Source organism: Pteropus alecto, unplaced genomic scaffold (genome assembly GCF_000325575.1).
Source record: "Pteropus alecto unplaced genomic scaffold, ASM32557v1 scaffold190, whole genome shotgun sequence".
Lineage (NCBI taxonomy): Eukaryota > Metazoa > Chordata > Mammalia > Chiroptera > Pteropodidae > Pteropus > Pteropus alecto.
Window position 1 is genome coordinate 3,320,063 of NW_006430462.1, and position 12,314 is coordinate 3,332,376.

The 12,314-nt window shown below is 44.1% G+C and overlaps 1 protein-coding gene across 1 annotated transcript in view; it reads left to right on the top strand.

Moving 5' to 3' along the window:
* Positions 1-12,314, top strand: part of ZNRF3 (zinc and ring finger 3) — a 59,378-nt gene that overhangs the window by 39,976 nt on the left and 7,088 nt on the right. The window contains exons 2-6 of the mRNA XM_006904875.3: positions 7,044-7,118; positions 7,539-7,670; positions 9,048-9,158; positions 10,149-10,316; positions 11,913-12,015. Coding sequence (XP_006904937.1) covers positions 7,044-7,118; positions 7,539-7,670; positions 9,048-9,158; positions 10,149-10,316; positions 11,913-12,015 — 589 coding nt within the window. The remainder of the gene's footprint in view (positions 1-7,043; positions 7,119-7,538; positions 7,671-9,047; positions 9,159-10,148; positions 10,317-11,912; positions 12,016-12,314) is intronic.

A 12,314-nucleotide genomic window follows, 5' to 3' on the forward strand; every position in this document is an offset into this window, starting at 1 on the left:
GAGTCCACGCTGGAGGGCTGGTGGTGTGGGCTAGGGAACTCCCAAGGGAGGATGGTATTGTGACTCATGATAAGTCTAGTGTCCTGCATAGGGTGGCAGCAGTAGGGATGGGAAAACAATTAATGGATTTGGAAGACGGAATCAGCAAAACTTGGTAAGCTGTTGAGTGTTAAAGGTGAGGGCAAAGGGCTTTGGTTTGGCGTGGCCCCCTCTGGCCCCCTGGAGGGACTGGCTAAAGGGGGGCGCAATTCCCTGAGGGAGGGAGCCCAGGTTGTAGAGTAGCCCTGGATGAAGGGTAGGCCCATGGCAAGACCCCACACACCCATATCAGCCTGAGCAAGAAATGACCCACAGGTGTTCGGGACAGTGTGTTCTGCTATGAGAATAGCCACAGAAGCAATTTGGGGACCTAAGCTGAAGCAGAATGCTGATGCCAAGTCATGGAAACCAAGCTCTGGGACTCTGGTGTCATTTCGGATTCTTTGCAATCATGGTTTCTGCCACCTTGGGCCACAATGCTATAGAAGTGTGTCATAGGAGAGCTGCAGGTGAACACTCGCTTGGGCACGAAAGGAAGAGACATCAGTGCCCTCATCCTGCTCCTTGCTAAGCAAACTCTCTTCCCCCAGGACAGCAGCAAGTGTGGAATGACAGACACTTCTCAGAGGTCCTAGCATCTATCTTTCTTGAGGTGCCTGGCACACAGTTAGCCCTTTTAAATACTTAGCAGATTAAACTATGTAATTGAATGTTTTCATATCAATAACTGTTATTCAAATTGCAATGTATGTATTCTTTACACGCCAGTTTTTTTCTAGATCAAAATGTAGGTCTTTGACATCCCTCAGCCTCCTACCTGTGAGTTAGAGCAAGGGAGCGACTGGAGGATGGTACTCTTCCCACCTTATCGTACTGTTCGCCAGCGTTGAGTCCCAACATGTCTTTCATCGAAAGGAAGGTGTCAACAGGAGTTACTGCAGACAGATGTGTCAAAAAAAAATTGGAAATGCTGGATAGAGAAGAGCCTCTAGCATACTAATGTGCTCTATAAATGTCAGGAGTAACAACTGGAGATTATACAGTGTTTTTCAAAGGACACTGACCAAAAAAAATCTCTCATTCCCTGATACATTCTTTGGGAAGTGATCTCATGGTCACAATTTCTTACCCATTTGCCTATGGAACTAACCTCTCAGACTATTCCTTACAACTCCCCTGGCCTCATCAGAAAGGTCTGCCACCCTGCTGCTCACTGTGTGTGTATCCCCGGGGCCTGGCACACATAGTAACTGGTTAATTACTACTGTGAAACAAATAAATTAATAAATGGCACTACAAATAGAAGTGAACTCTGTTCCCGCCTACTATGTTAATTTGTTGAGTATAGACCTTGCCTGGGGCAATCTGCTTTGCTAGGTTTTATGGGGCATACAGACTGGACAGTAAGAACTACCTCCTGGCTCCATTAGACCCTGAGGGCAGGTTAGCCTAGCACCCAGGCAAGGCATATTTATATGTAAGATGTTTATGCCCTTTGTCTCAGCAGGGCCACTTACAGCTATTTATTTTAAGGATAGATACCACAAGAATATGAGTATGAGATTATAAATACAGCACTGTTTATAATAGAGAAAATGTAGAAATTCCCTAATGCCTGTCAGGAGGACAGTCTTAAGTTCTGGTACAAACCATATAATGGAATAATATGTGTAGCTTGTAAGAAAAATGAGCATTTTTCTGTATCAACGCATATAGTACTGTTGAGCAAATTGTTGCATTAAGGGGGAAAATAGAGTACAGAACAGTGTATACATCCAACTTAATTTTAAGTATTTTGATATGTGAGTATATACATATATACTTTATTCCTGCAATATATGCATTTTTTTAAAAACATGGAAGATTATAAACCACACTTTATGTTACAAAGCTGGGATATGAGGGAGGGTTGTAATAGGTGAGTTATTTTTTGCTTTTAATTTCTGAATTACAGTAAGTCCTCAATGTCGTTGATAGGTTGTTGGAAACTGCAACTTTACGCAAAAAAAACCCCAATCTTACCATAAGCAAGAGTTAAGTTCCTATGGCTTATTTCTGGTCACATAGCGATCACCCAACTTCTAAATAAAGACTCAAAACTCTTCTAATATTAAACATTGAAATAAATGTGTGCTATACAATATTTAAGAAAGGTTATTAAAAACAGGTAAGATCATTGTTTCCAAACCTGCTTATTCAGGATCCTGGGTGGCCAGAGCCTCTCCCAGCAGCTCAGGGTGCAAGGCAGGAACATACCCTGAACAGGACACCCTTCCAATATGTGGCGCGCGCGTGTGTGTGTGTGTGCGTGCGCGCGCACATACAGAGACTTGCACAATGCAGACAAACCAATAACGAAACAATGTTTTTCAAGGACCTGCTGTATTTAAATTTTCAAGCGTATATACTTTCATAAATAGCAAAAACACTAGAGATGCTCATATTTGGAGAGAGGGGGAATGCATCACAGAAAGTGGTAAGCAACAGAGGAGAAATCCTTGGAGATGTTAGAACTCAGGGACAAGAGCTGTTTTCAACTAAAGAGAAGCATTTGTCAGTCTTATGGGGGTGTTGCACATGAACTTGACCTTGAAGAATCAGTAGGCTAGGTATTATTGATTCATTATATATTTCACTCTGGAGTGTCTTTCTGCATATGAAGTATCATGCAGAGTTACTCTCGAACCGATTTCCTTCTCCTAGCCAACTCACCAACAGGCCCATTTACCGAGAAGTTAAATCTCTTGACTAGTTTGTATTGTATTGTCTGTGCCATCCAATCTTGTCATTACTGTAGATAAATTGAATTGCATGAGTTTATAAGGAGGGGGATTAAAATCCTGTGTGAATTGTATTGATTCTTAATAATCTTCATATTCTTCAGTTAGCCTCCATGGCCCTGAGCCTTCATACTAAGGAAATTGGAAATGTAAGCCAAGATTTATCCAGTGTAGCATTAATTAAGTAAAAAACTGGAATAGCCCAAATATCAAAAATAACACAAGTGAGTAGACTATATGAAGATATATATCACAGCCTTAAAGATACTGACAACGAATTTTTAATACCTTGTTGGAAGTGTATAAGTGCAAAGAAAAAAAAAACGCAAAATTATATTCAAGAGAGGCAAAAAAATAAGTCCATTTGGATCCCACCCTCGATATGTCACAAATTCCTCTAAGAGATTGAAGACACGTCTTCATGTCAGCTCTAACTCCAGTTTCCTTGATCAAGAGTTTGGGACAAAGGAGATTTTTTTAGTCATCTTTTGGGTTATTTCCCCTTAAGCTTGTATTCTGTTGAAATTTTCCTACAGTAAAGATTAGGCATTGGGGTCTCCACATTGAGTGCTTGACAAAGAAACAGATAAATAACAGGTGAAAAATGGAGTCTGTGCTCAGAGCCTCCAGTGAGTGTAGGTATGGGCCGGGACCAAGCCCCAAACCAAGTCTGGGTATAACTGCACAGTTCTATTCCTGATTGAAATTCCTAGATTTAATTGAAACTAAAACAGACTTTAGGCTTTGAATTTTCCTACCCACAAGATAGTAATGGGACTAATCCTTAGGAGAAAACCGTATCCATGTTTGGGGAGCAATAACCCAAGAGTAGTCCCAGCAAGCTTGCTTTCATTTAGAATAAACATTTATTGAATAACATTAGGAGTCTTGCATTGCAACAGTGCCAACCACAGTTGGACCCTGTCGTCTAGGGCTTGTGTACTTTGCAAACTATAAGTGTGCAGATGTCTGCACTTTTGATACTTGTCTCACTGGCTGTGGACATTGCCTATCCTCAGGTCTTGCAGCCCTGGAAAGGTAAATAAAGAACCATGACAACCTTTTATTCCACATTCTGCTGCTGGGCTTCTGGTCACCTGCTTGCTGGTGCCAACCTGCCCTGGCCTAATCAAAGCATCAAAGTGATGAAGAATGTGAAAATACCTGTGTGGGTGGGGTTGAGGGGAAGGGCATGCAGAGGTCAGTAAGGCAAAGCCTTTGGCCGCTTCTAGGAGAACTTGCCAAGACTCCCTACCTGTTTTCTGCTGCTCATATCCTTCTCATGCTCTTCTTTCTATTGTGCTCTGTGCATAGTCCAAGAGTAACTGCCCTCTGCAACTATAGCCCAGTTTACCAGTGACCTTCATCTAGCAACGCCTACCAGGCTGCACCTTTCCCATCCTTCCTTTGAAACAGCTTTGAGAATTTTGGACGTTATAAAGACAGGATTTCTGGCAATCACAAGACTGATAATCTCCCAACTATGATCTAGATTGGTTTTAAAATATTATTCTGGCTCAAATTTAGATAAAATGGTGAACAATCTAAGATACAAAGATTAGTTTAAAGAATATGTCATCAGTCGAACTGAAAACATGACAAATGGACAGTGTAACCAAGTATTATTTTGTGTTTTTAAATTTGCTTTAAGAATAGTAAAATGTGTCATTTTTAAAATATGGGTTATTCATGGCTTATTATAAATCCTGAGTGGGCCTCTGACAGGCAAGTTCCCAGTAAGATTCCGGGTTGATTTTCCTCCTGCCCAGTCATGGTATATGCAGGAAATGCAGCCTTATTTTAATAGCAGCTTATATTAAACAATTTTTAAAGTAAGTCAACTGTGATAGTTGTCCTTTTTGCAATATATATTTGTACTTGGATCCTGTGCATTAGCCTGGTTATGTCTGAGATAAAGCAGTACATGGGATTTAAGCACCTTATTCTCGACATATTCTCTTCAGTATAGAAACCAGGAGACCAGTCAGCTCTCCTAGATTTTTGTTAAAAACGTCTTATGAAAAGTGCCTGTCCCAAATAGGTTATGCCTCACCTCCAAATCCCTGAGACTTCCACATTCTTGTGGAGCAGGGAAGCCTGAAAGCATAAGGAGGCCTCATGCTGAAGGCATTGCACTCCTGCAATCATGCAAGCTTTTGTCCCACGGCCATTAGACTCTCCAGGTGTGCCAGTATCAAAGCTGGCGGTGCTGAGTGCTCCTGATCAAGATGCTTCTGAATGCACATTCCCCTCGGGTGCCTTTTGATGTGCTTCATCGAGGAATGAAAGCCAAATAAAGGAATGAGAGTTCCTGTTTATTACCTCGTTTTTCATGCTGTTCTTCGGGGCCCTTCTATATCTTGAGAAAGTGTGAAAAGACTGGGATACTACCTGAGCAGAAGACGGAAGCACCTACTTCCTACTAACTCTAGGGTCCATGAGATATTGACCTCAGGTAAAGGAGTGTGTGTCCCTAAAGTTTTCTGGAGGAAAGGGATATCACCTGGCCTCTAACTTTCTCACGATGCCATCATGTCGCCTTCTGCTAGAGGCTGGTAATAGAGTAACTGCAGCTTTTTCTCCATCACTCTGGACAGTCCTCTGCCTCTCAGTTGAGTGTCCAAGACTGGAACAGAAAGGGACCGTAGTCATAATGACACAGGCTCTCTCTTCCTTTTATGGGTGGGGTAACTGAGGCTGAAGCTTAGATTTGGTGACTTACCCATCATTGGCAGTTTGTCAGTGGCAGAGCCAGGAATATATTGCTCCTAAGAGTTACTCCTGACTGCGGCATGCTGGTGATGAAACAGGGTGAGATAGACAAACAGCAGAGGAGACTTTAAATACATTGAATCTCAGTGCAGTAAGAGAGTCCCCAACAGAACTAGGACAGCTTTTGCTGCACAACACCCAGGGTGCCCAAGCTTGTTAAGTTTTAGAAGATTTTGCAGTATCCCTGAGAAATTCACTATTCTGCTTGATTGGTACAAAATACAGGAACTTGTTTTAGAAAAGCTATGGGATAAGACTGCCCTCTAGTGGGCTGTTGGTGTCATTGTTATAGCCACATTCTCATGTACTTGAGTTCAGTGTTGCTTTCTTAAATGCTGCATCCACATTGAGTGATCCTATGGAAAGAATTCAGATTTTATTCTTAAGCACTTTGGCCCATAGGGACTTTCTTCATCTTTGAGCACTAGCCATCATTTGCCCATCTTATTGGAGGTTTTATTTTTTGTATTGTTTTTAACCCTGTGTTACAGGTGTCTAACTTTCCTAACAAGATTTGGGCTGCAAAAAGCAAGGGTTATGTCTCATGTCTTTTTCTTCCACAGTTTCTATCCCATTGTCCACTTAGCTGGACATAAAATTCGAAGGCTAATTGGAATGAAAAGGGATCCTTTTCTCCAAAAAAGAATCTCACCACTTCTCATCTGTTCCTAAAACATTCTAATCTCATCTCTCTGATCAATAGTTCCCTAAGTGGTTGAATCATCAGAATCCCTCAGAAAACTTTCAGAACTCAGTTTCCTGGGCCTCACTCCAGCCTTGAATCAGTCTCTGTGGTTTGAGCCAGGAAATTTGCTTTACAAACTTCCCAAGTGGTTTTTGATGTGCAGCCAGGTTTGGCAGCCAACTGCTCTAAATCCCCATTTGCAATTATTTCTCATAGCTTTTTCCTTTGACAGAGTTTCCAAAGGTCTTCAGCTTATGTCAGTTATTAAAATTGACCATTTTGAGATTTCCTTCAGAAATATTCAGTATGCTGTTCCAACTGCAATACTGGGTGACATGGGAGGGACGAAGGACCACAAGAGAAGGACCAAAGGCATTCGCTTTGGTTGCCAATGACTCTGTGTTCATAGCAGAAAATACCGAAACCATTACCTTTATGCTGACTGAGCAGGTTGTTGGTTTGTCATTTATTTTTAATGTTTAGGCTGCATAGGGAGACAAAGGTTAATTGAGCACCCAGTTATTTATTTTCACTCATGTATTCTAGCTCATCTGGTTCTCAAGAGAACTGCAAGGTAGCTAGCATTGCCTTCCCCCTCACCCCCAAAATGGGAAATTTGAAGGTTAGGAAAGTTATAGTAACTTGCTCAAAGTCACATAAATGGTGACTGTCAGATTCTACATTGGAGTACAGGTCTGATTTCCAAGGCCAGCTTTTAGAAAGGTGAAAGGACCAGAGTGCCAACCTGCTCTTTTTCACTCTGCCAGGCCAAGCGAGCAGTGCAGCGGGGAGCCACTGCAGTCATCTTTGACGTGTCTGAAAACCCAGAAGCTATCGATCAGGTAAATTCCTTGGGCCATGCCAATACTGCAGTCTTCCTGAGAGAAGTACTTTTTTAGTCAGCTTGGCTTGTCACAGTTATGTCATCTTCATCTCAGGACCTTTGCATTTGTCTGCTGACAGTAGCTATCCCTGTTTGTAAATATACTCCAAGGCAAATCTTTTGAGGGGGTTAAAGAGCCAGGAAGTTGAGCTTGGGGGGCATTTTCAATGACCTTTCTGGGCTTTCAGCCTGCCCAGTCCATCCTAAAAAAACCATCATCCTCAGCCTTGCCCTTCTGGGAGCTCCAAGGCTATAATGCTTGAGGAGTTTGAGGATTTCCAAACGGGTATTTAGTATTCTTTTCCTCCAGCCTTTCTTTCTCTCTCCTACTTCTTAAAGTAAGCACGTCTTCTAACCAAGAACATTTCTTCTTTCTTAGCTAAACCAGGGCTCGGAAGACCCGCTCAAGAGGCCGGTGGTATATGTGAAGGGCGCAGATGCCATCAAGCTGATGAACATCGTCAACAAGCAGAAAGTAGCTCGAGCAAGGATTCAGCACCGCCCCCCTCGAGTGAGCCTCCACCCTGGCCAGCCACGCCCAGCATCTTCTCTGCTGCTGCCTGAGCCTTTATTCCCTTTGGGCTTTGAGCTTTTGATCCTGTCTTCTTTCTGTCTAAAATGCTGATGCACCCTCAGGTTCCTACAGGTTTAGGTCAGATTAAAGGCTGGAGGTGAGAGAGAAATTTCACCAGTGTTTTTCGTAGAGAGGATTTGAAAAGTCCTTCCAGAAATAGACAATTTGTGCCAAGATGTCTCCGGTCTCTTCCATCTGGTGTTCCCTCTTGGTAACCTCTTGTCCCTCTTTGTCTTCTGTCCCATCTCCCTCTGAAAGGCTAACTGAGGAGGATTGAAGGGAAGGAATAACCAGAATTTCAGCTTCCCATGTCTTCTTCCTTCCATGTGACCTAGACTAAAGAAAAGGCCTGTACGTTCTTCTTCCCATAGGGTAAATTGCATTTTTGAAACCCCTTAAACTTATATTTGAGTCTAGAAAAGTTAGCTTTCAGCTAGGATTGAAATCCATGATTTCCAAGTGGTTAATGAATAGTGTTTAAAGCTAATGCGTGTTGAAGGGACACTGCTGGCCATTAACTCTTGTCTGGCATCTTTTGCCCAAACCTTAGACAGAAGATTCTAGGAACCTGGGACAGGTGCCCCATATATGGTTTATTTCCTACTCACAAACATTGGAATATTCACACATAGGATGATTCTTGTATGCACAAAGTGTCTGAATACCTGCAGCAATCGATAGCAAAACTCTATTCCTGTTGTCTAAAGGCATGTCCTAGATGAGGTGGCTTCAAGGTCTTAGGAAGCAGTGAGCCATGAGGAAAAGGTAAGAACTAAAAGTAGAGGAAGTTTGCAGAACTGACTTGCTGGCTTCTTTTTAAAGGAATAAAAGAGCGCTTTGGTAAATATGACTCATTGTAGTGGAAGCTGATATTTGTGGAAACAGTGTTCAATTTTCTGAGTTGTTGTAAACCATTAATTATATGGTTAGTAATCACTGTTCCCTCAAAACATGACACTCACTCCTTTGTCCCATAAATGTGATATTTGTGTTTATTTGGAAGGGCCTCTCCTACCCGTTACAGCATACTTCGTGGTATTCCGTAGGGAGTTAGGCTTTATGGCCTGAGTTCTCTTGGCTGCTAGGAGACCTGGCTGAGACGGATGTAGGCCTCCCCCAGCCACTCTGGAGGGTACTGTCTGGGCCTGGATAGCATACCATGTGTGTGCTAGCAGAACCTCAGGTGGTTCCTGGAAATGAGGGGATGCGTACCCCAGGTGCCTCATCCTTATTGCAACGTGGGCCAACACAGCTGGTGCGTCGATCCTCAGACTGAAGAGAGCTGTGACTCACTGTGTCTGTCTTCTGTTCCAGCAACCCACAGAGTACTTCGACATGGGGATTTTCCTGGCTTTCTTTGTCGTGGTCTCCTTGGTCTGCCTCATCCTCCTTGTCAAAATCAAGCTGAAGCAGAGACGCAGTCAGGTAATACCTCCGAGCAGCCCATGAACAGTGCTTCCCGCTGCTCTGCCACTGGTGAAAATCAGGGCTGGGGCCCGAGCTCTGCAGCTTGTTCCGGGGGCCTAGAAACAGCAAAGATGGAGAAAAACTAGAGCAAAGCTTATAACACAGTCTTCTCTGTTCCAAGAGGTCCAGTCCTACAAAGGCTGAGCATTGGTGTTGCCAGCCAGGAGTTTTTCCAAAGAAATGTTTAAATGTTCATGTGGAACCTTAGAGCCTTGATCTGGGATCAGCAGCATCAGTATCACCTGGGAGCTTGGTAGAAATACAGAATCTCAGGCTCTGCCCAGACCTGCTGAATCTGAATCTGCATCTGCCAAACTCTCCAGGTGCTTCTCTATAAATTGAGTCGACACTCTAGTGCCCCAGCTGGCACATACATCACTGTGTAGGAAGGAAGGATTTGAAGATGGAAGGAGAGAGGATAAGTGAAAATCTAGACTTTCAAATGGGTATTAGTGTGACATCTCAGGAGACAGATAACGGACCTGGTGCAGTCTGTAGAGAAGAGAATCAGCAAGTTCTCACAAGGGTTGAGTGGCCATCACTAACAGAACAGTGGCTGGTATTTGTCAAGCATGTCTGATTTTCCAAGTGCTGAGCACACACACGCATTGTCTCATTTGCCCTCAGAGCTTTCTTCAGTGTAAAAAGGAGGAATCCTTGGCACAGAGCAGGTTAATGACTCAAGGTCTTCCAGGGTTGGCCAAGTAATTGAAGTAGACTCTGCTGGTCCTGCCATTTGGGAAAAGCCTGAGTTGATGTCGTGGACACTCAGGAGTCTGGCCAATGTGTGCTGTGGCAGTCTGAATTTTTAGTGATTTCTCATAAGTCTGTCCTGGCCTGATAGACTAGCATTTGCCCATCCTGATTCATCAAGTGCCATGGCCCTGGGGATGACTACAACTGTTAATACTTACCAGACCCTAATACGGACCCCATTCTGCCACGCAGAATTCCATGAACAGGCTGGCTGTGCAGGCTCTGGAGAAGATGGAAACCAGAAAGTTCAACTCTAAGAACAAGGGACGCCGGGAGGGGAGCTGTGGGGCTCTGGACACACTCAGCAGCAGCTCCACGTCTGACTGTGCCATCTGCCTTGAGAAGTACATCGACGGAGAGGTAATGGCAGAGGCCAGGCCCATTCTGGTTGGGGCTGAGGTGGACAGGTCAGCAGAAGCCCACAAGCCCTAGCAGGGCAGGGCCCTGTATTCATTTCCCACAGCTCTGCAGGAGCAGAGGGTTTTAATGCCTGTGTCTCAAGGGGATGGCCTGAGACATTCTGAATACTATTTCCCCATAAAAGGGGGTGGCCATGGTGCAGACACACTCCTCCAGAGGACCCAGCTGAATGTAGGTGATTTTGGAAGTTGATCAGAAGTATATGAGAGGCCAGAAAATGTCTGGTTTTAAGAACATTCTCACATGTTGACCTAATTTTAGAATTGCTCTTCTGAAAACTCTTAAGACCTGTCTTGATACAAACTTTTACAAAACATTTGTAAAAGTGTAGAACATTTGTTTTTATTTAGAAAGAAATGAGGGGTGTGATGTCCCCTTTTTCTCTTCTAGCTTTTTATTCTAAATTTTCAAACCTTCAGAAATTGTACAATGAATCATACAGTGAATTTTGTATCATTCACCTAGAATCAGCCATTGTTGCCATTTTGCTATGTTTGCTTAATCTCTAGGTAGAGGTATACATACATACACATTGAGAGAGTAAACCATTGCAGACATTTGTCACCCCTCTGATGAAAGTGTTCCACTGCTCTGTAGACTATTGGATGAAAAATGAATTTTTGCAGAGGCCTTTGCGTTAATAGCCTTGCATGGCCTCTAGGGGCAGACTGCCTGGGTTCTAATCCTGACCCAGGCAGCTTCTAGCTTTGTGATCTTGGGCAAGTGACTTCATTCTCTATGCCTCTGCTTGTGACATGGGCCCAAGACTGACTGACATTTCAATTGTCATGAAGTTTACATGAAAAAATACAGGTAGAACCCTTGCCAAGGTCAAGCACAGCATTAGGTATTTGAATACTATTATTCAAACTGAGCTGGTCAGAGAATGGGGGGAAAAAAGGAAATTTAGCAAATTTGGAGGGTGCTTGGGCTGAGGAACTCGAGAGATGGTTCTGCCTCAGAAAACCCCATCACCTCCTCTCCACATGGGCTGCTTTGTTATAAACCATGTGCCCCAGGTAAGTGTTGAGAGTCCAGCGAAAGAGAGGACGGGAGAGCTTTACCTCTTTGCTGTCCCAGCTGTCAATCATGACTTCTGGGCATCTTCCTTTCTACACGTTCCATTGGAGTACTCAGAGGTGGCCACCATCCCAAAGATGCAGAAGCCCTTTCTCTACACACCCAGGCTTCCCATCTGCATTAGCACACGGCGTTTGTCTCCCCTTGTGTGTGGCATGAATGTGAGTGCCCTCCTCTAGCCATCAGAAAAGAGCCTGCTTCTGTGTGCTTCCTCCCTTAACACTGAGGGCCATGGTTCGGCCTGGCTGGTGGGCTATTTCCTTCTCCCTAGAACTCATGTATGGGCCCTGACTCCAGGGAATTGAGCCTACCTATATATAGCTAGAGATGGGGATGAGGTGGGGAGGGAGCCTCCGTCCACACTGGGCTCCGCAGGAAGAAGCGCGTGCTGGGCTGAAGGCAGAACTGCCCCCACCTATGCCCTCCCCTCAGGCTGTGTCCTCTCTCCCTTCCTAGGAGCTGCGGGTTATCCCTTGTACTCACCGCTTTCACAGGAAGTGCGTGGACCCATGGCTGCTGCAGCACCACACCTGCCCCCACTGTCGGCACAACATCATAGGTAATTATCACCCATCTCCATCGTTGCTAAAGAGTCACTATTCCTACTGAGTGCCCAGCAAGAATGTGACACATGATACAGCCTGGGGAGGGAGTAAAGCCACTGTAGCATTGCCATCTGGACTTGGGGGCATGGAGACTGTGCGTTTTGGAGGTCACCAAGCTTCTAAACCCTTAAGAGAGCCTGGCATAGAGAATTTCCCTGAGTCTGATTTTCGTTTTCACATGAACTGGCTTCCTGACCTTGCACAAAGGATCTGGCCTCTTCAGGCCTTAGGCCTGCAATCCCTTTAGCAGGAA